We start from the raw sequence: 24,143 nt of genomic DNA on the forward strand, positions 1-24,143 counted from the left end.
GATAAGATTACAAAAATACGTGAAATCCGTGTATAAATGCCTCGATGTCGGAACTCATTTAGGATATCCGGGTTCCTGGGAACCAGGAGCACCATGTCCATCTTTATGGGTACCAATCCCAAAGAGCTTAAGTTCCTGAATCCAACAGTGCTAAAATTACTTCAATCGGTTGAAAAATGCTCAACTTACAGCGATTTAAAAAAATGGGTACCCGGGTACCCATTCGGGTGGTTAAAGGTGTTTTTTTTTTTCGAGTGCACAACGGTTAAACAATTTGTGACACTAATTTGGGCTCATTTTTGACACAAATTTATTCCGATTGAATCGAGTAGTATACAAAAGCTTTCTTCAGTGTTTATTTCACTTAGTAGGCATTTTTTTTTCCAATCAAGTGCTTGATATTTGCGTTGTCTATTTGTATGAGAAGAGTGATGCTAATATAAAAAAGACCTTCTTAGTCCACTTAGTGGAATTTTCATAGATCTTGAAAAATCACCATAAAAAATGTTTGATGCCAAAAGTCTTAGAATTGCATGAAACGTCGAGATTTAGTGTCACCTCGAAAAACTTTTTTTTTAAATCGACTATCTGGGATTTAAAAAAAAAATAATAAAATCCCAGAAAGTCGATTTTATGAAAAAAATGTTTTTGAAATAACACTAAATATCGATGTTTCATGCAATTTTAAAATTTTTGGCATCAAAAAAAATGTTCGATTTCGGAAATTTCATGTACTCCCCCCTATGGTACTTTTTCGAGATCGAAAATTTTCAAACTTTAACCGCTGGGCAGCCATTACCCATGTTCGATTTAGCCCAAATTTTGCATGAAGACTTTTTTCGAGGTGCTTAAACTTTTGAACAATAGCGCTTTACGAAATTAGAGGTGACCCTAAAATATTGGCACCCTTATATACATTAGAGTGGTAAAAAACAACGTGTTTTGTGTTTTGGATTTGACTTCTAATACCTTTCTATAGAAGAAAGGCAAAAAGTGACTGCATATATTTTCCATTTTTTTGGTGCATATCATCCTATATCTCCGGAACCGGAAGTCGGATTGAGATAAAATTCAATAGCAGACTGAGGGACCATGAGATCTTTCATTCGAATCTTGATTTGTGAAAATCGGTTCAGCCATCTCCGAGAAAAGTGAATGCAAATTTTTGTTACATACATACACACAGACATTTACTCAGTTCGTCGAGCTGAGCCGAATGGTATATGACATTTGGCCCTCCAGGTCTCGGTTTTCGCAGTGATTGTATAGCCTTTCTATATGAGAAAGGAAAAAAATTTTCTTTGAAAATATTTACATAGTTTTCTACGAAATTATTTGAATAAAGTCACGTTATTCTTTTCCCCCACTGTAGAATGGTTTAATGTAACTTTTGTCAGTGAAGTTGCCTATAATTCACCTTCACGGACGTTTCGTTGTCCTTTGGGATGCACCATTCATATTTCTTTAGAATCTCATTGTACAACTACCACGGGTACGTTTCATTTTTTTTTTTTGCCCCTAGACTCTGGTTCAGCATCCTGTTTTGTAGCAATAGCTGGCCTCGCGATAGAGGACTGCAATTTAAAAAAAACGAATAAATTGTTGGTTACTTAGTATGAAGTGAAGCGCTGTTCCGTCAAGCTCTCAGTGTCTCGTAAATGTTGTTTTGAGTGCTCTAAGAGTCACTAGAAACTATGGAAATCATTACACTTGGAACCCTATATGCAATTAAATCTCTCAAAATATACTGCTTTCTAACATCCGTGGTAGGAAATCATTCCAAACATTTAGACAAAATGCATCGTACTCTTTCATACTATATTTTTGCTTGTGCAAGCTCGTAACTAACGAATCCTGATGCAGGTGAAACGAATAACTGACCGACAGGAACCCTTCGTTCCGCTGAATTCAGCAATACATTCATTTTGCCTACTGAAATTGACAGCTGCGGAAGCTATCTTATCTACAAAACAATAAAACCAAATACAAATAATTACCTCCATGGAAAAGAGACAATAAATAAACGAAATCTGCACAATAATTTACCTATCACAGATGCAAACTGCGGTAACCTGCAAAATGCTCCATCGTAAACCGTACTCTGAAATGGCATTTTCGGTTCAACGAAAAACTGACTGGTGCGAGCCAAACCACACAAAAAATCACTTGTCTGCGCCCCATTACTGTGTTGAAATTCAAATTATCATGCTTACCGATCCTGCAGTCAACATTTTATCGAATTAAATTCTGCCTGTGGAGCGCAGCAGTTACCTTCTCCCGTACCGCTGCAGTCAGTCAACCCAAAAAAGCTGACAAAAATACGCTCTCATCCCGACACACCCACTTCCACGCAGGAAAGGTGGTGCGGTACTTATTGGAAAATAAAGCCCAGATTTTCACCTGCTCTGTATCACCAGCCATGACACAGCCGGTTGTAGCGTGAGCGTAATTGAGTCCATGTGCCGGATCGATGTGGATGAGCTATTTCGGGGTCTAGTCGAGTTGGAATTTTCCATAAGATTAGAAAGGTTTTGCCAAGAAAATAATTGAAACCATCGAACGAAAAAAAAAGAAAACAATCTTCCATTCTTATCGGGACGACTGAGTGAACAAACAGAAATCGAACACGTTTTCCTTTCTGCGATTTGACCCGGCTACATACGTGCGAGCTGATAAGCACATTCGGTGGTTGTTTTCCCGAGTATGAATAATTTGTCACATTTTCCGAAAAGGTTTATTCCTAGTACTGCTTTTGCGGATCATGTCGGAAACGAGACAAGGGTCTCGAAGACCTTTTAATGCCACTCATGAGTGATTATGGAAAAATATGAAAAATTATATTTTGGGGTTGCGTACAATGTACATTGTCCTAATTAACACATTTCTTCCATTATGTTGCAATAATAATTAATGATGATAATTAAATCATAGAATTTTTGAGCATTCGGTTTCACTGTGGAATCCTACTTGAGAATTCTGTTCGTTGGTTCCTGACTCCACCAGAGCTTTAGTGAAACAATTTTTCTTAATTGCGCTCAATATTACATTTCAAAGAAGCTCTCAAGTTACCTCATCATCTTGCAAAATGCTTCGAACAAAGCTTTAATTTCTATTCAGGACGACTTTTCTAATAACACAATTTCACTACAGCAAAATAGCACGACGGTTTTTTTTTTGTTTTGGGCGGAAGTCTAACCCATTTCTCGGTACTGTGTCTGTTGCCGTTTTGACTCATTTGTATAATGAGTCGAAAACGGACGGACGGACGGCACAGTGCTTAGTTATATTGCCGGATAATTTTCTTTTATGGAAACGTTGGCTTTTCTTGGACTTGACCATCGGTCCCCGCAAAGCCCCGCACCGGCATCACAAACTCGATTTCATTATCAGCATTTCATCGTAAGAAAAAATATAATTACCGAAGCGCACCACGAAAATACCAGACATGCCGACACGTCGGCACTGTCAAAACGGGAGCGGTTTCCCATTTGAATGGTAAGCAAGTGAATGAAAAGAATTCAGGGTAAAAAACGGAATTTTTTTCAACGGTTTAGTTTAAGCTGATCCAATGACAAAGAATTTTTTTCAGATCAAGAAATAAACTTAATGATTTGGTTAGCTCTCGTTATAATCCTTTTCCATGGGGAAACTTATTTCCAGCCAGTTCATTCGATCCTACTATTCTTGTTTTTGTTATACATTTTTTTTATTTCTCGCCAAACTCCACTACACCAAAAGCCCGCAAAAAAGGTCCCTTGGCAGCGAACGTAACTAATCTCAATTTACGTACACTGGCAAATACACTAGAAGCAAATTAAACTTGCTAACGGAAGCATCATAAAAGACCATTTTTGTCCTTTTTTCAGACTCAGCAACTGTTCTGGGTATTCGAGTTGTCATAAATTTTTTTCCACATTTGACGTGTTATATATCCAAAGTCCCAGAGAGTCGATTTTTTTCAAAAATATTATTTTTTCGACGTAGCACCAGTCCTCGACGTTTCATGTTCATGTATATCTAACACATCTGACGCAATAAAAATACTGTTTTGTATTACTGGGCCGAGGAATTTACTTGAACGCAGGACTTCCTATTCGGAGGAGTCCTGATCAAAAATAGAATCTCTAACTGCTTTGTGTATCTAATTCTTGGTGCGACTTTAGTAATACATAGGCTGAAAAGTCCAGGGCCTAACACATAGATGGCGCTGGGTTTATTGCAGTCACCTTTTCTCAGATAACCTAACCTTTAACAGACAGCTGTTAAAATTTCATGATATTCAATGAGGCGATAGCACCAGAAAACATACGAAAATTCACAAAATCGTTTTGTATGATCGAAAAGTAGAGTTGCGTTTGCTCACTGTTGACACAAAAACGAAAGCGTGTTGATGATTCTGAGCAGTGTTTGGCCATGTTTAAACATAACAAACAAGTTTTTGCGTCGATATGTGACAATGGATGAAACATGGATCCATCACTTCACTTCGGAATCAGATCGTCATCTGAGTGGACAGCAACTCGGTATTTTAGGATGAGCGTGATGTAATATTTATCGACTATCTTGAGAAAGGTAATACCATTAACAGTGAATATTATATAGTGTTTAGCGTTCAAAATCTGAAATTACAAAAAAATGATCGCATAAAACAAAAAACAATTGTGTTTCATCAAGACAACGACCCGTGTCACAAGTCAATCAAAACAATGACACAACTTCATGAATTCAACTTCGATTTGCTCCCACATCCACCATATTCGCCAGATTCGGCTCCTGGCGACTACTGGCTGTTCGCCGACCTGAGAAAAAAGCTCGCCGGTAAGACGTTTCGCACGAATTAAGAGGTTATCGCAGAAACTGAGGACTATTTTGAGACATAGGATAAATCGTTCTACAAAAGTGGTATTGGAATGTTAGAGCGGCACTGGAATGATGAAGCAAGTGAATAGCATATTTCAATTTCCCTGTTTTTTCCCGGTTTTTTCCGGTCTGCGAGATTAAAATTCCCGATTTTTGGAATAAGCCTATTCGCCTCTGTTTAGTTTTTATAATATTCCTTGAATTCAAGCTTTAAATAGATATCCCATGCTCGAAAAAGAACATTGAAATAGGCCCGCTAATTTAAGATTGAAGTATTTTACGGGCATCTAGATGTATCTATAGGAAATTTTAATTATATTTATATTCATTATTACAAAAAGGATATAAGAAAAGCATAAAGCATTTTTCTAGTCATCTAGGGCTTTTGGTTTTGGCGCTGTATTTTTGCGTCGTAGCTTGTTTCCACCTTACCAGCAGGGATTTTTTTTTTAAATCTGTGATCAAGCCCAAAACCTGTCTATACAAAATCTGTGCACGTTTCCCCGTTTCCATAATAGCTGATCGGAATCATTTTGGTAAGCAAAAACAAGGTCTCACTATTTCCTACCGCTCTGTAATTTTTGGTGCTAAACTGTGAACAATTTTAAAAATCTGTGATTTCGTTATTTTGTGTAAATCTGTGACCATTTTCAGAAATCTCTGAAAATCTGTGCTCTCCGTTTCTTAACCATTCATGGTTTCAGCATGATCATAGTGAAAATGAATCACACAAATAGTACTCAGGATATTCTCATTGGAAAATAAATTGGATTAGGAATATATTTTCCTATAAGTATTGTAAAAGTTTGCTGCATTAAGCTGCATATTTCGCTTCGGTACAAGGTTTCCTAGGTAAAAATAGGTAAAATGATGTATAACTTTTCCAGAAAAGAATAAACCCATGCATTACCTTCTCTAAAATTATGGGATTTTATATTTTCTACAACTATTCCAAACAAAATAAGGATTAAAAAATAACTTGAAACAAGTTATGATTAGAAAACTAGTTTTAAGGGGGTTGTCATAATTCAATAACTAAAACTAACTTTGAAAAGGCATAAAAAAAAAATTCCATCGAGTTCCACTTAGATTTTTTTATAATATTGGGCATATCTTTTACTATAAGTTTTGTAAAAATCAGCCAGCTGCATAAAGTTACATATTTCACTTCGGTGTAAGGTTTCATCATAGGTAAGAAAAAGTAAAATGTTGTATAACTTTGCCAGGAAACAACAAATCTATGCACTACCTTCAACAAAAACATGAGATTTTTTATTTTCTTCAATTATTCCAAACAAAGTGTGCATAAAAAATAACTCGAAACAAGTTATGAATAAAAAACTAATTTTAGGGGGGTTGCCATGAAAACGCTGTGTATATCCGAAATGGTGCGACCTAGACTTTTGGTATATTTGACAAAGTAAATTATTTTCAATAGTTCTAAAACTTTGTTGAAGGAAAAAAATTTCTATCTCTTCAGAAAAAAAAGTTATGGTTATATTTTTTGTCAAAGTAGGCCATGAACAATTAGTGATAGAATCAAATTACGCGGTATATATTTGTAAATAATTTCTTAAAAGCAACTATATGCATTAAAAGAACGGTTTGGCAGCAACTGATTTATGTACACGTTTTTATTGATTCGAACCACTGTGTACCACGTTTGTAAAAATGGAAATATGAAGTTATAGTAGATGGCTAACCTCGTAAAGATATCAGAAGGAAATATATTCGCAATTTTTCATGAACACTTGATTACGAAAAAAATTGTTTGCAAAGCGGACAGCACCATCATATTCGCCAGATTTTGCTCCCAGAGACTACTTTCTGTTTTAATATTAAAAAAAAGCTTGCTGAAAAAAAGGATTGCCATGGAAAGATAAGCTCATCGCTGATAGTGAACAATTTTTTTAGCCTAAGGAGAAATCGTGGTATGAACGTGGTGTAGAAATTATGGAACTCTTAAAAAGTTTGGGAAAAATGTTTTATATTTCGTCAGACCAGGGAATTTGCGACCGACATGTCAATCGATTATTTGGAAATCATAATTCTGTGATCGATTAGCAACACAAAAACTAAACGAACTCATCAATCAATAGAACAAAATTTATCTAAAGTTACATAATGACAATTGGTCGTTTAAGGGAAAAGTTAGAAAAAGATTATTACCCAATCGATGGTGGAGCTATGTTAATGATAATTATTAATCATCTAACAATTTTTTTGGAAACTATTAGAAATATTTACAAAAATAATAAATTCAATTGAGAATAAGAAAATAACACCAGCTTACCCTTCTTAGATATTCTCATCGTGAGGGAGGCAGAAAACCTAAATGTACACATTCTGCGATGGCCAATAACAAGCCAGGAGAACACCAATATTGAATTGTGGATAATTAAAAACTAGCAAATTGTGTTACTTTAAAATAGTCACTGCATAGAACGTTTTTGGTTGTGGAATTTTCGGAATGAATTTATCAGATTAAAAAGTACAGTGCGACAATTTTTCGTCACGCGATACTTTCGACAGCCTCCATTCAAGGTACTTTTATTGTCTAATAATACTAGAATGTTGAATTATGCGAGGAATTTTCTACATTGTAATGCTTTATTGGGTGAAAACTTGTTCTACGTGTAATGTTGATAAATATCAACCATCATTTGACCCAAGAGTTCATCCCGAAACGCTATCACGAATGGCAGTCACCCGTAATTCAAACATCCCGTAAAGATTAACGATAATTTTCAACGCATCATTTCGCGTACCATCGCATCGCGTAATTCCCAACCATCCGATTGTCCTTTGAAAATCAGATGGGTTCAATTAGTGCTTATCACGCGCACGAAGCAGCCCGCATAAACACCTCACCTCAACTGGGTGCGCCCAACAAAAATACTGTCGAACGCTCGTGCTGTACGGATGAGTAAACAAACGATTGATCCGCTTCAACATGAAAATGGCATTATACGAGAAACCGACGCTACCAACAAGTGGCACCGGTTGGTGGTTGAAAATTGACCGAGTGTCCCTCCCATGTGTAATCAAATCGGAAAACCGTTTCAGCTGACCTCAAATGTAGCGTTTTATTATGTGTATTACGGTGCTGAGCTGGAGCGCACGGAGCCCAAGGATCCGGTGCCTTACGATAGGACGACACGGAGCACTTAAACGGATTTAGAATTATTTGGAGTTTCATGTGAAGTTTAACAATATTGTCGATAGCGAATGGCAGTTTCAACTGAGAAGTTCGTGTTAAAGTGCTTGATTTCTGAAGTAATAATTCGATTTAAAAAAAAGAGAAATTATCTCCATTTAACTATATTTAAAAACTCTTTACTTATTCGTCACTAATGATACAAGATAGTAAGGAGTGATAAGTACGGCTAAAATGTCAATTAGGGCATATTCAGTAGTGTTTTAGTTCTAGATTCATAATTTATGTCAGTTACAAAATTTAAATCTGAATTTTATAACAAGAAAAACTCGCAGCCCCAGCAGTGTTTTACTCCTGTTTCAAATATACAAAAACTAGAACGGCATCGTAGACCTGTTGTAAATTTGACAGAAGTACTGGTCGAATAAATAAAACTAGAACGGCTTGCTGGGGACACGTTTGTTTCAGTTTCTGTTCTTCCATATAGAACTTTTAACTGCTGAATTTGCTCTTAGCGGTAAAATTTTGCCATAATATGGCATTAGTGTGTATTTATTGAATTTATTGGTTGTTTCGATGATTCAAAACCTCTTTCTTCATTTTTTGTGTTAGTCAAAGGCTAGTCAGAAATAATGGCAGAAAGCCAAATCCGGTCAAAATAGCGCCTGCTTTCCGTGAGAATCCGGAATTAGCTTGTAGAGCTTCAGTAGGCGTTAATGTTTAACAATTTACCCCTTGATGGTGCTAGATATATTGAAAAGCTGCATTGTTTTGTTACGCTTTCATATCACCGAAAAACATAGCGTTTGAATAGGTTCCAAATCTTTCAGGCAACGATTCTTCCGCTTGTTCATCCGATGCTCCGTTGTGAAGCGTTTAAATTTCCATAGCATATCCCCAAAATTCTTTAACGTTTCTCTTCCTGTTGTCACCATTCCACGTCAGGGCGGATAACTTTAGATGGTTTCATTTTAGCCGCATTTTGTGAAAACCTTTTTTAACATTTCTGGTCACTATTTTCGGTACTTACGCAACCGGCAACCAGGAATTGATATTTTTTTGTTATTAACTAACAAAATATGCACAACAGGGGAAGATGGGGTAAAACGGACACCCGAGGCAAAACGCACTCGTCAGTGAAGACATCACACTTCTGTGTCAAACTAAAACAAGTGTTTTTGGTGAACTACTAAGTGGCATAACAGCTCAATATGAAATGTTTTGCACTGACCAGTCGAAGATGAAACGTAAAATATCTGGCTAAGAGTACACCGGGCAAACGAGACTGCTACAGATTTGTATGCAACAGGGACGATGGGTGCTACCTCGGCTTTAATAAGGGAGTGTATCGAAAATAAGCTATCCACAAATACTGCTTTCAAATTATGATAAAAAACGATATTTTATTCAATCTAAAAATTGATCCTTTATTGTACGAGGTTAAACTTGAGCATAATGAAAACCGGATAAAACTTAAGTTATTCCTTCACGAATTTTCGAACTTTTGATCGAACGCTCTTCAGCAAGTTCCGGACGCATTTTTTGGACGCTTGAGCCCATTTTTTTTTAACTCCTGCATGTTCCCAGCTGCCTTACCAGTCTTCTTGAATTCCCTCTTCACGATTGCCCAGTAACGTTCGATGAATCGAAGCTGAGGGCAATTTGGTGGATTGATATGTTTCTCAACGACATTTATACCCTTTTCCGTAAGTCAATTGAGAGTGGCTTAGGCATAGTGAGCCGACAGTGCACAGTGGTTCAAAAGCGCAATTTCACGCTCATAGGATCGTGGTTTTTTAGGTACAGCATCTTCAGCAAAGTTGCTCAGAATGATTTTATTTATGTGATTAATCCCCCTAAAAGTGAGATAAACATTTTATTTTAGTTCAGGGCCAACATAGGGGCTAAGTTACTTCGACAAAGTTGTGCAGAAAGTTATTTTAAACAAGTTTGCTGAAGGTACTATTCCCGTAACTTGAGTGTAATTCAAGATATAATGTATTTTCTTCTTACAAAAACCAGTTTTTGTAAGAAAACATTTATATTTTCAATTTATATGAGTTTTTCATGTTATACAAAGTTTATCATCTTTAAAAACTACACAACTTTCTCGAACATACTATGCTGCTATCATTTCAGTTTAATGAAATAGAGCAGTTTTTCAAGTTTTTTTAAATAAAATTCTAACTTGTCTATTATCAAAAAACGCAGGAAGGTGCAGATGAGACTACTTACATATTAAACTACTTCAAAAGAGCTTTCATACCGTGGTTGAATTACTCGTCTGCGATCGTCTGCAGGTGAGATATGTTCTTTTCAAATATCCTTGTCCTTGACATTTTCAATGATAAGGTTCATTGTATTTCAGATCAGATTTCAATATATATTCATTACCATGGAAACTCTCACAATAAAAGGTTTTTATGGACATCGAAGTCTACAAATAGAAAAGTTTAGTAAAAGCTACAGACGTTTTTTGAAAGTAACTGTCCGACGGTTTTTGAAAGTGAGATAAGAAGCCACGACTTTGAAAAAAGGCAATCATCATGTCGAATTACGTTATGTCATTTTTTGGTAAGCTTTTTATATAAAAAAGCTCTGCGGATAGATATCCTCTATTCAGCAATTAAAGTGGAGATCGATAAACAGATGTCGGGAGTATTATACACGCGAGCAATCCAGATCACTTACGAATCGGGATCCCATGAATTGGTAATTAGTTTGGCGAAACGAAGTTCGACGGGTCAGCTAATATTTTACTAAATATCTTACCGGTTATTACTTTGCGAACAATTTTGAAAACTTATTCTGAAATTTAATAGAAATCCAGAGGAAGCATCCAAATTGTCCTTATTTTTAATGATGAGCCCTCATTAGGTTGTTATTGTTAATAACCTAGAAAAGCACTGATGTATTCTGATTGTTTCAAAATTGTTGTCAAACCCTTACAAAAACCGTCGAACGAGACGTGGGGGTTGACTCAATTTCCTATGGGTTGTCCCACATAGAACCTGTATGGAACAATACTTTTACTGAATTCTCGCTAAAATGCAGATTTTGATATTTCCTTCTAGTTTTCATTAAAGTTTTCTCGGTGAAATCAAATTTCTAAGTTTTCCCCGGTTTCCCTGAATTTCCCGCTCACTTTTCGCTCTGAATATGATGCTTAATAAATAACTTTAATAAAAAGTTAAAATCTATTGCTCTAGCATTATTTAGCAATTTTTACAAACTCACTAAAAGCTTCTAGTAAATGCTAGTGTCTCATTTTGATTGGAGTACAGAAACATTATTCTATCTCCAATATTTCATATTATTCTAACAGATCAAAGTCACATTCGTAGTGAACGGATTACACATACTGACTTTGACTCAGATCATCTTCCTGTAACATTCAGACTTTCCAACGAAGCTATAATTAATCCATTTAGTTCATAAAGACCTAATTTGTCAAATGACAGAAAATTTCATTTGTAATGACTTAATGTTAGATAAGCTTGAATTTTACTGGTTTCGACTGTAACTTGCGTTCTGCTAGCAGGTGCGACCGTATGAATTTAAATGCGCCTTTTACCAGCCAAGCAGATGCATGCTTCTGTGGTTCAGTCGATTAACGGACGTACTTGCGATCCAATGATTCTTGATTCAAGTCGCGGCGGTTGCTATCAGTATTCTTTTTTTTAATTTCAATGAATTTCATGTCATGGAGTTTTAGACACAATATTAAATATTCTTCCACGTAAATTTACGTGAGCTGCGACGCTCCATTTATGTGCATCTAATAAGATGTAAAATCACAGGATTTTTTTAAGAGTGTAGAAATCTTTAAGTTCCCAAAGTTCAAACTAAATCAAATTCTCCTATCAATGATGACAATCTTCAACTGCTCATTCGGTTGAAGAATGTTCGTCGACGACAATATCAACGTTCTCGTGATCCTGCTATGCAAAACATAGTTAAGAATTTACAAAAAGAAATTAAACATAGATTTACTCTTTTGCGAAATGAAAATTTCGCTAAAGAAGTTGAACAAATTAAACCATATTCTAAACCTTTCTGGAAACTTTCTAAGGTTCTTAAGAAACCTCAGAAACCAATTCCTGCTCTCATGGAAGGAAATCAAATACTTCTTACAAATGACGATAAAGCTCAAAAACTTGCTCAGCAGTTCGAGAGTGTCCACAATTTTAATTTGAACGTTGTAAGTCGTATTGAAAATGAAGTCTCACTGACATATGATCATATTTCAACTCAAGTGTTGTTACAAAATGACATTTTTGAGACGAATGTTGATGAAATTGACTTATGTATTATTGAGAAACTTAAAAACATGAAGGCTCCTGGTAATGATGGAATTTTTAATATTCTTATTAAAAATCTTACCGATGTTGCCTTGAGACTCTTGCTCAAAATTTTCAAGTGTTTTTTATTAGCTTACTTCCCTAAAAGATGGTAAATTCCTATCCTCAAACCTGATAAAAACCCAACAGAAACATCAAGTTATCGACCAATCAGCTTACTTTCTTCTATCAGTAAACTTTTTGAAAAAATTATCTTGTTGAGAATGATGTCTCATATAAATAAGAATTCAATTTTTTTACCAGAGCAGTTTGGATTTCGTCATGAACATTCAACTACTCATCATCTTGTCAGAGTAACGAACATGATAAAAGCAAATAAATCTTCTGGGTTATCCACTGGAGTTGCTCTTCTGGACATAGAAAAAGCATTTGACAGTGTTTGACACAAAGGTTCAATAGCAAAAATGTCTGATTTTCAGTTTCCTATTTATTTGATCAAAATGATTCAAAATTATTTAACTGATCGTACTCTTCAGGTTAGCTATCAGAATTTTAAATCTGAATTGCTACCCGTACGAGCAGGTGTTCCGCAGGGTTCGAGCGTAGCTCCAATCTTGTATAATATTTTAACTCCTGATCTTCCAAATCTACCCGTTGGTTGTCAGAAATCGCTATTCTGTGACGACACAAGTCTGTTAGCCACAGGTAGAAATCTAAGAGTGATCTGCAGTCGCCTGCAAAGAAGTTTAAATATTTTCAGTGATTATCTGTCAAAATGGAAAATTAAACCAAATGCAGCAAAAACGCAATTAATTATCTTTCCTCATAAGCCAAGAGCTTCTTTTCTTAAACCAAACAATAATCACATTCTCAAATTGAATGGCTGGGAGTTGACATGGTCTGATCAAGCTAAATACTTAGGTTTAACGTATGACAAAAAATTCACTCTCAAGGATCACATTGAAGGAATTCAGGCAAAGTGTAATAAATATATTAAATGTTTATATCCTCTTATAAACAGAAATTTTAATTATTTTTACGTTTCGCATTCAGCTCATCAGTGCATTAGCAGATTATGTTGACTGCTAATGCCACCTCGCGGATCAACATAATCCGCTAAGCAGACGTAAAGTCATTGCTATTTACAATGCACTTATTTACACCGAAGTGCTATGTCTATCCTGACGTCCCAGGCGAAAACAAATTTACGACTTTATGGTCGCAAACATGTGATGTTGATCCGCGAGGTGGCATTAGCAGTCAACATAATCTGCTAATGCACTGATGAGCTGAATGCGAAACGTAAAATAATCAAAACAGTCATGTGCGCTTCTGCACAAATCGGTACCCACGAGGTACCAAAACCAAAATGAGAAATTTTAAGCTCTGTCTAAAGAACAAATTTTTAATCTATAAACAAATTTTCATACCAGCCATGCTTTATGCAGCCCCAAATTTGGTCAAGTTGTTGTTCCACCAGGAAGAAAACGCTTCAAAGGATTCAGAACAAAATTCTGAAAATAATTTTGAAGCGTTCACCCTGGTTTAGTAGAAATGAGTTACATAGAGAATGATAGAACCATTAGATGTAATGTCACATAATATTATAAGCAAATTCGGACAAAAATCGATGCAAATCTTCAATTGAATCGATTCGCTCTCTGTATTAGTTAGTAAGCTAGTATATAAGTTCCTTTTCCCCATTACACAATACAAGTAGGTTTTCAATTTTCCCTACACAAAAATCACAGAATTGCGGAAACAAATGATGTCCTCATGGTAATAACCAAATCATGTATATAATAGGGCTGAAAAGTCATCACTTGTGGCTGAACACCCAATTTAAATAATAATAAATAAATTTCAGCTCATATTCCAATAAATAACAACAACAGAACAATATTTCCAAATCGTGGGGATTTATTTTCAAAATCAGAGTTCAATTAAAAAGTGTTCGTAGAGTGATTTTTTTTTGTGCACATAATTGTCCGTCAGAGTCGAAATTGACAAATTTCGGTCTACATTCACTCTTTTGGATGCCAATCCATCGACAAGAATGAGAAGAATGCGATCCAGAGGCTGTTGGAATCATAGGTCCTTATTGCTTTAGAATCGAGAAAAGACGACGCGTTACCGCACGGGCAAAATTCCGATTCAAGAAATGAGCAAAACGAGTCATGATTTGGGGAAAATAGTATGTTTTCATGTTATGATAATACACCATGATTAAAAGAAGAAGAAATGAGCAAAACGAGTCATGATTTGGGGAAAATAGTATGTTTTCATGTTATGATAATACACCATGATTAAAAGTTCTCGGATCATGATCCATTTGGACTGATTTCGTTGAAATTTAGCGTAACGCATTTGACATTGTTGGGTATAACTTCAGGCGTGTTTCTGCTACGATGGTAATCTTTGCAACATAAATTCAGGCGTTATGTTTTAAAATATGAAGATTTTATGAAAGTGTATGGCGTATTGTTTATACGATTTCAACTAATGTCTCAAATAATGTACATTTGAATAGCAAAACAGTGAAAAGCACAACGAATTTCTTTTAATCTGAAGCATCAACAATTTAAATATGTTTTTGAACAACCACGACACCAAAAATAACGTGTTTACTTGCGTTGATTGCTCCAGATTTGATTTTTTGTTTCAGAATTTGGGAAACATAAACGAACTGCATGAAAATACACGTGTGAATCAAACCTCTTAAAAAGATACTCTATGTTGAACTCTTGCAAATACCGCGTATCGATTTTTCCTTTTTTGTTTTTGAAACATCCTTTGCAAAATCGTCTTATTTGAATCAATACAGCTTTTGTTCTTATATCTATGAAACAAATTAATCAAACTGGTTGAACAAAAAAATATAATTTTCTTTAGATGGTGCTCCTAATTTAGAAATTATTTTTTGGTTTACGTTATTAATATTATTAATATAATTTTAACAACAGTCACTTCGAATATGTAACCATACATTCAGATATATTCATACCAAATGTAAAAACTTATGATGTCAATTTTCGGTTCATTATCTTTATGTTGTCAATTCTCTGTCAGCCGGTGGGTAAACCAACACAATTGTAAAATGAATATGCCTCAGGATCAAGTAAAAATTTTCAGTAGTTCATGCTTTTCAATGTCTGCTTTTTGTCTTACCATTAATCTATTAAGCAACCCAACACATCGCTTGAGGGTTCAAAGTGATATCCGGGTAGAAAATTGGAGTTATGAGCTTTGAAAGAAATACATTCCTCAAGTAACGCATTTTCGAATCATGATTAATTTTCATGGGAGAAGACTTTTTGCTCATGGTTTCATGAGAAGTTAAAATGATTGGTTTCGTGATTTTCTAATCATGACAGCAGTAACGGATTTCTTTCCGTGCGTAAATAGATACTGAACCATGATCAATGAATGTTTATGGCGAAATCTTCAAGATATTGATGTGGACGAAATGTGGTTTCAATAGGATTGTGCCACTTTTCATACTGCGGAAAAAACAATCGACTTATTGAAAGAACTTTTCAACGACAACATAATTTGGAGAAATGTACCGGTGAATAGGCCTTCGCGTTCGTAGGATTTGACGCCACTCGTCACTTTTGTGTTTATGTGGATAAACCAGCAACAATTGATGCTTTGTAAAACAAACATTCAACCTGTCATTGCTGAAATACGCCCTCAAATGATGGAAAATGTGGTTAGACCTCCCGAAAAACCTTGGTGAAAAATGGTCGTGGAAACCCAAAATCAATGGTCGTGGAAACCCAAAAAATGTTAAATGTCAGGAAATTATTAGCAAGCTTATAAAAAAACACTCTTTACTTTTACCTATATCTTAAAATGCCACCGCATTATTCAATGTTTCTACATGATTAATTTTGCATCCACAATTGAAGAATAATGAAAAACTCCAGCGGAAAAATTTACTGTTTGATTCGTACATTTAAGGTTTAATCCAATTCAGTTTATCGGAAAAGTTCTTATGCCATACGAAAGTGACAAACCGACCGAAATACCGTGGTGTTCTACCCATCCTAACCCTGGCTGATCGAATAAATGTAATACTACAAAATTTTAATGCGAATTGAACAAAAATCGTAATGCGTGATTGAGATGCTAACAGAATCAAAATTTGAATTACGGTCATAAAAATCGGATGAAGAGCAAACATATCAAATGTGCTAAACCAGCAGCAAAAATCCATATCATTTTTTTTATGATTCCCCAAAGAGTGAACATAGAGCATAATCATGCAAGAGCAAATGTTTATATTGCAGAAAAAACGGGTGCTATCCATCAACATAGTAGACATTGTCAACGTTACTCACATGTTTCATGATTATGGCAAGTTGGTATCCATTTCACACGTGGATGTAATCGAAAAACTTTCGAGCCTTCTGTCCCATCACTCCCGAAGAATCCCCCCAAAACGCGACACGGAACCGCTGGTCACATGTTACACGGACATAATTTGCATAAACAATGCTTTCCCCATTTCCCCATTCGGGTTTCACAAAGCTCGTCGTCGTCGTCGATGTCGATTTTGCCGTGACCAGATGCCACACTGACACTGACCCGTTCACTACAAGGCCGTGTTTCTACGAGTATCGCCAGTAGTGGATTATTTTACACTCGAAATTTTTACGGCTAGCAATTAATTTCACGGGCAGTCGGAAACACTGGAAGTTTTTCTCATTCACGGAAAAACACTAAACAAATCTTGACACATATTCGCTTCGTTCACTAGCACAGCGCCTAAGTGCAGTCAATAAATTTCTGTTTGAAAGCCACCACTAGCACCAATACAAATGCACACACACACAAACACTTAAAAACACGCGGGGAAGTTGATCGACAAAAGGTGAAATGCATCGACAAATAGAGCAGCAAACCACAACACTTTCGCTATTCACTTGCAGAAAACCTGCAGTGCAATCATTTTCACTGCCCTCGACCTACAATAAAGCTTGATCCGACTCCGGGAGCCAGCACTTTTCTCATAACACTTTAACTTCTTAATCTGCTACTGGGTTCCGTCCCCAGTAATCACGCATATCACATTTCCAATCTTTCTACCATCCACTGAGCCCGGCCACACAACAGGAAACTGTGGGAAACCCACAGGAACTCTCTAGCACTACAAAGAAAGGGATCGCTCCCCTGTCCCCTTTCTACAGGATCCAAGATATGTTTCCAGTACCTTCAGATATATATAGCACACACTGGCACACACCGTTTCCAGTCGAGAAATGTCAATCCACGTCCGACGTCTAGCGACAATTCGAACAGACTGCGACGAGACCAATCGTTCTGCTGTCGAACGTCAACCCTTCGGTCAGGTATGGGTGGCCACGCGCATGTGTGTCAAGTTCCCCGGAATTTGTTGGCAGCGGCTCGGTTCGCGCGATTCAACGCATACCACCATCGCATCTCTGCCAGACAGGCCCAAACCAACACGTGGTCCGCCGAGACGGTGCGTAAAACTTGTTTTTGTTTATGTTTCCAATTTGATTACGAATGGGCGCACAAAACAAACTGTCAGAAGCACGTTTCAAGCGTATCATGCGGCGTGTGCCGATTGAACTACTACTACTACTACTACTACTACTCCCATTGCTGCTTGCTGGCGAAAGATGAAATTACTCGAATGAAGTACCGAGAGATCTGGAAGTGAGGCCAGATTTGTTAGAAAAAAATTCCCCTCCCAGACACCGATTGCAATGTGCAACAATGACACCTAGATACGAGATTCAATAGCAAAGGTGTGCAATGCAATGTCGTGATTGTTGAATGATTAATGTGAAAATCAAGCAGCGTTGAGAAGTTGTCACCGTCAGAGCTGTAAACGTAAATAGTACTTAAATGTAAATCACCCAACTAAACGTATGAATTCTAATCACCAATGAAGTGTAATTATCAATGCAGCGATACAATTTCTGCTGCAATCGCTTCCATGAACAAGACTCAGACAGTTAACCCGAGATTCTATCAGTAGTTCAAAGCGGTCCGTTCTGTTCGTTGGCAGTTTGAATATTTGTGTCTCCGAGAGGTGGTGGCGTGCGTTAGCAAGTTCCCATTAAAAAAAAAGCAAAAGCGTGCCGACGAAGCTTGCAGTTGATGTAAGTAGCTGTGTTCAAACAAGATATTCAAAACAAATAACACTATCCAACGCAGACGAGAGAACACATTGACACGAAACTTAACGGTTGAGTTGTTATAAATACCTACATGTCGAATGCGCATGTTTCTTATCGCAAAATGCGCCAATTGCAAAACCAAAGCGTAACTAATCTCACCATACTAGTGTTTTTTGTTGTTATGTTTAATGTGTTTGTTCAAACAACGCTATTAAAATCAGTTTAATTATTGCCGTTTTAATGGTCTGCGTATGTCTGCGTAGTGACCGGCAGTGCCCAGACAGTTTCGGATGAAATCAGTTTGTTTGCCCAAATTATCTTAAACAGTTCAACAGTTTGATAAGAACAAATTTGATGATTTCCATGCCAGACACTCCACCGAAAACTGAGTTCATTAATTAGCATTGATTGAAGAGTTTAAATGTGAATGTTCATCAATTTTTAAACTAATTAGAGCAAATCCACCGAAAATGACAGATTTTTTTTGTATTTTTTGATACGGCTCAAATTTAACCTAAGCGTTATTTGTGGCCAATTGTAACAATTTGCATCATAAGTTTGCCTTTTTACCTCTAGCTTTACTTTTGAGAAGGGGCTAAGAAAAAATCCCTTGAAAATTTTCAATAATAACTATCCCAGAAACCGACCGTCATATCTGCAATTTGTAGATAAAAGTTTTAGGACAGCTGAATTTTTTTTTTGTTTTTTTTTCTTTCTCATATGGAAAGGCTATGCAAACACTATGAATACCGACCTTTTAACCGAGGCCTGGAGGGCCGAATTTCATGTACCAAACACCATTCGACTCAGCTTGACGAACAAATGTCTGTGTATGTCTGTATGTGTTTGTATATATATGTGTGTACAATAATGTGCACTCGATTCTCTCGGACTTGGTCCCATAAGTTGCTATTGAAATTTACCCGGATCGGACTTCCGGCTCGAGAGTAACGAGGTAAAATGTGCGAAAAAATGAAGAAAAAGTGCGCTCTATTTTCTCATAGACCTTCCTACCGATTTTCTTTAACTTCGATTCAAATCAAAGACCTTGTTGTCCCATAGGTTGCTATTGAATTTCATCTGGAGCTGACTTCCGGTTCGGGAGTTACGGAGTAAAATGTGCAAAATGAACTGAAAAACTTTACACGAATTTCTCAGAATCCAATTTTCACAAACTTATATTCAAATCAAAGGTCTTAGAACCCAGTGTAGTATTACCAAATTTCATCCGGATACAACTGTATGTATGAAATGTAGCGTTCTCTTCATTCTTTTAATAAAAAATACGGATAAAATTATTCGTCACGGTTTCGAAGGAATTCTCGAATTTTTCCTGTAACACGGCTCATTAGGCGGCGCACACCTTCTTCGTCCATCGTTTTAGCTATCTTATTCCACCAGGTCGTCATCTGATTGATGTTTTTGACAACCTTTCCCTTTGCCTTGAGTCTCCTCTTAATGATTGCTCAGTATTTCTCAATATGGCGGAACTGGGGGCAGTTAGGTGGGTTAAGGTTTTTTGGAACAAACTGGACCCCTTTCTCTGCATACCATTCTTGAACGACTTTGCTGTAATGTTTTGGCCAGCTTGCCAAATCAGGCCAAAACATTACGGGTTGATCGTGGGATCGAGTGAACGGCAAAATTCGTTTTTGGAGACACTCTTTTTGGTATAGTTCCGATGTCATTGTCTTATTTGTAACGAAAACTTTCGTTTCTTGCACAGCTGCAAATGCACTGCCAAATCATAAATTTTCTTGCAAATGTGTCGGCAAAAACAAATTAAAATTTGGTTGGAACATCCCCCCGAGCTGTTGCCAAGTAAAATTTTTGACCTGGGATTTGCCCGAAGTCAGCATCAAGACATAGGTTTCATCGTCCATCAGAAGACAGCCGTCGAACTTGATCAGCACCTGGTCATATAGTTTCCGAGCACGAATTTTGACCACACTATTCTGTTTTTTGGTCCCATTTGGCTGTTTGCTAGCTCGGTACGACTTGATTCCTTCCCGGAGTCGAGTTCTCCTCACGGTACTATGGGCAGCACCGAATTTTCTGGGCAAATCAAGGTCCGACAGATTAGGATTCCTCCTAATCGTCTTCAAAATCTTATCACGCAGTTTCCGGTCGACAGTTCCACTTCGACGATTGGCTTGAGGCTTCGGAATCGTCGTCAATGTTTCCTTATGCCGTTTGATAACGCACCGTACGGTATTTCTGGGTAATTTCAGCTGTTTAGCTAGCCTAGATGCAGACCACAATGGATTTTCCAAATAACTGTGCACAATTTTTTCCCTTCTTTCGGCTTCCATGTTGAATGTTTACAAAGTACAGTCGATTTGCGGAATGTCAAAAATCATACGTGAAGCTGACAAAATTCCCTACACGTGGGCGCCAAGAACTTCCAAATCCGTCTACCAGGAGCGCCAGCAAAAGTTTGTTCCAATTCTAAATGAAGCAAGCTTTACGTTGGGATACCGGATCAAAGTCCCTGGTTCATGTGGTACCGGAAATATGCTCGTGTGCTACAAACCGGAAATTACACCAATTTCTCAGAAACGGCTAAACCGATCTTCGCAAACTTACATTCAAATGAAAATGATTATGTCTTTATAAGTTGATGTAGAATTTTATCCAGATCTAGCTTTCGGTTCCGGAAATACAAGGTTATGTGTATGAAATTGCAACCTAGGGATAATGCAAAACAACATAAAAATTATGAATTTGGTTCAAAACTGTTTCAATTTATAGGATCAGAATTCAGCTCTCGGTTTCGGAAGCACCGGAAATAATGGTCGAAAAACAGAACTTTCCATTTTCTCAGAAACAACTGAGTTTCAAACAAATGGACCGGACTCTATAAAAATAGATTATGTTTGACCATTGTTCGGATCTCACTTCCATTTCCGAAACAACAGGGTAATTTTGAACGAAGATGCCAAAAACGAAGAATTCCTACTAACTTGGGTCAAAATTGTCAAAAATTGGAAAGGTTATGCTAATGTATTCTCAAACAAACTTTTTTGTTCCGAAAAAAATTTGATATGTTGTAGCTGAAGCCAAAAATAAAATACTACAAAATATCAGGTGTACAACTTTGCTTCCGCCGTTTTCCGTACCGGCTGAGGCTGGTCAAAATACATAGATGATAATGCCTTTAAAGTGAGTGTGTCCAGTGCCTAACGAATTGTCATCGCCGTTTCAATGACAGTTGTTCTTGTTTTCGTATTATTCATGCTCGAAAATGTCTGTTTATGTGCAAAATTCTCGCCTTTTTTGGGAAGTTTTGCATTTTTGTTACAATTCGAAAAAAATGCAGCTGAAGCGCATCGAATGCTCTCCGAAACTTACGGTGATGCTGCTCTGAGTAAAAGAACGTGTCGGGAGTGGTTTCAACGTTTTAAAAATGGTGATTTCGATGTCGAAGACAAATATGGTGGTGGAAGAGAAAAAACCTTCAAAGATGAACAACTAGAAGCTACGAGCTCTTAAAACCGGGTGAAACCATTACAGGTGATCGCTACCGAACGCAACTGATGCGCCTTAGTCGCGTGCTGAAAGAAAAGCGGCCACAATATCAAGAGCGATATGACAAAGTCATCCTCCAACACGACAATGCTCGGCCTCACGTTGCAAAAGTGGTCAAAAAGTACCTGGAAACGCTGAAATGGGAAGTCTTGCCCCACACGCCGTGTTTCCCAGATGTCGCCCCCTCTGACTTTCACCTGTTCCGTTCGATGGCACACGGCCTGGCAGATCAACATTTTCAATCCTTCGAAGAGTTGGAAAAATGGATTGCTTCATGGAAAGCGTCAAAAAAAACTCCTTTTTTCGAGGCGGGATCCGAAAATTTCCGGAGAGATGGGAGAAAGTTTTCGCTAGCGACGGACAATACTTTGAATAATACATCTGTAAGCACTTTTTCAAAATAAAGCTTTTAATTTTGGAAAAAACGGCGGAAGCAAAGTTGTACACCTGATATATAGAAAGGAGGAGTAATATTTAAGAAAGCTACCCATTTTTAAAATAATGTAATTTTTCGATAATCGCGGAATTTTTTTTTTCGTGTTTTTCAACAAAATTTTATGGGATAACGTTTAATTTTCAATGAAAAAGAAGTTAATTTAAATTTTGCTGCATGCTACCATTCTCGACATACGGCGATTTGAAGAAAGAAAAATCGGGAAATTTTTAGTTTTGTACCGATTTTGTTTGATCTTTGAACCTTATTAACATAGAAGCAGAAGAAGATAAATTGTCTAGCAAAAGATAGTATTTATTCTTAGATATGTTTTTTTTCTAATACTAGAATGTATAAAATATATTTTTCGTAAGGCATCAGAAAATATGTTTCCAGTTTTCTGATACATTCTGATATTATATTTTCCTTATATTACGAAAATATACCTGTTGCTGTCACAAGTACTGCGAATGAACAAGCTAGTGAAAAACAAGTTACAGTCTCAAATGATAATCGAATGAAATAAAAAAGAAATAGCTCAGAATTGAAGAATTTAGTACAAAATGAATGGCTTCTTCTACAGGGATTGCGTAAAAGTTTTTTTTTCTAAAAAATGTTCCAAAAATGCCGAAATGATTAGGAAAGTAATATTGCCAAATTCGATGAGGTAGCATTTGTAAACTGATTGATCTCGATTTATCTGTCCGCCGCGATTTTTGTAAGGCAGACTTTGTAGCTGATCTTCTTCAGTCACGAATCGATTGCTGTGAGCTCTTACACCTGTTACAGTTAGATATTTATCGTCATAATTTTTGCACCTATTCTTTTCTTCGGATTCCCCGCACCAGAACTAATTACGGATTCAACGAATCCTTAGCATAGCATATGCCGCGTATTCAATCACTGTTTCAGTACTTTTGACTTCCATCTATCACGTAATGTTATTAAAAACCGGTTCCTCATATTGTTGTATAGATTTAGTATAAAGAAAATGTGTCATTTGGATGGTTGTAATCAAAAGGGTGAGGAGGTTTTATACCTGCTATAGAGCAAGTTTGACAGAAACTAATTCCAGTGGTCTTTTTCCTGCTTCTAAACAGATAAACAAAACAAATAAATTTAAAAAATCTGCCTAGCAAAAAATTGAAAATTCATTCGATTTATGTCGTTTTGAGTTGAACAAACGAACTGCTCTATCTAGTAGTAATGACTAATCAAGGAGTGAAGAGGAAAAAGCTTGTTTGAATGTTAAGAGTCAGGAAACAATACAAGCAACAACAGAAACACCAATAGAGTCAACAAATTCCAACATGATTGTTCTCAGTCAGAAAACATTAGAAGCGACATTAACAACATCAATAGAAACAATGGACTCAAACGTTCCAGAATACATCCAAAAAAGTAATATTGATATTTTCAATGAATCATACGAACGATATATACGGCGGCGAATGAGAGCAGTGTGCATTCTACTATTTGGATCTAGGGCAGCTAGTGGAATAGATGAAAATATTAAAGACATCGTTATGCATTTTGACGAGGATAATGAAACCAGTCGACCAATGCCTGGTCAACGCTTTTGTGTAACAATTAGAAAGGACTGAAAATGCCAACTGTCCCGGGTTGGCGGTTCAATGCATAGGGCGCTGGTCTTACAAGCCAGTTGTCGTATGTTCGAGTCCCGACCTGAAAGGACTCATAGTGTCAGTAGG

General features: G+C 36.7%; 2 protein-coding genes across 7 annotated transcripts in view; one reads left to right on the forward strand and one right to left on the reverse strand.

Annotated features, from left to right (window-relative positions):
- LOC131435438 (transient receptor potential cation channel trpm) overlaps positions 1-17,614 on the reverse strand; it is a 394,002-nt gene extending 376,388 nt beyond the window's left edge. For all 6 annotated transcript variants that reach the window (XM_058603330.1, XM_058603328.1, XM_058603325.1 and 3 more), the window contains exon 1: positions 16,662-17,614. In XM_058603330.1, coding sequence (XP_058459313.1) covers positions 16,662-16,670 — 9 coding nt within the window. In that variant the 5' untranslated portion in view covers positions 16,671-17,614. The remainder of the gene's footprint in view (positions 1-16,661) is intronic.
- Positions 17,615-18,331: 717 nt separating this feature from the next.
- The window catches only part of LOC131437869 (5-formyltetrahydrofolate cyclo-ligase), a 32,210-nt gene continuing 26,398 nt past the window's right edge, over positions 18,332-24,143 (forward strand). The window contains exon 1 of the mRNA XM_058607502.1: positions 18,332-18,452. The gene's annotated coding sequence lies outside the window, so the exon portion shown is untranslated. The remainder of the gene's footprint in view (positions 18,453-24,143) is intronic.

Source organism: Malaya genurostris, chromosome 3, assembly GCF_030247185.1.
Source record: "Malaya genurostris strain Urasoe2022 chromosome 3, Malgen_1.1, whole genome shotgun sequence".
In the NCBI taxonomy this organism is placed as follows: Eukaryota; Metazoa; Arthropoda; class Insecta; order Diptera; family Culicidae; genus Malaya; species Malaya genurostris.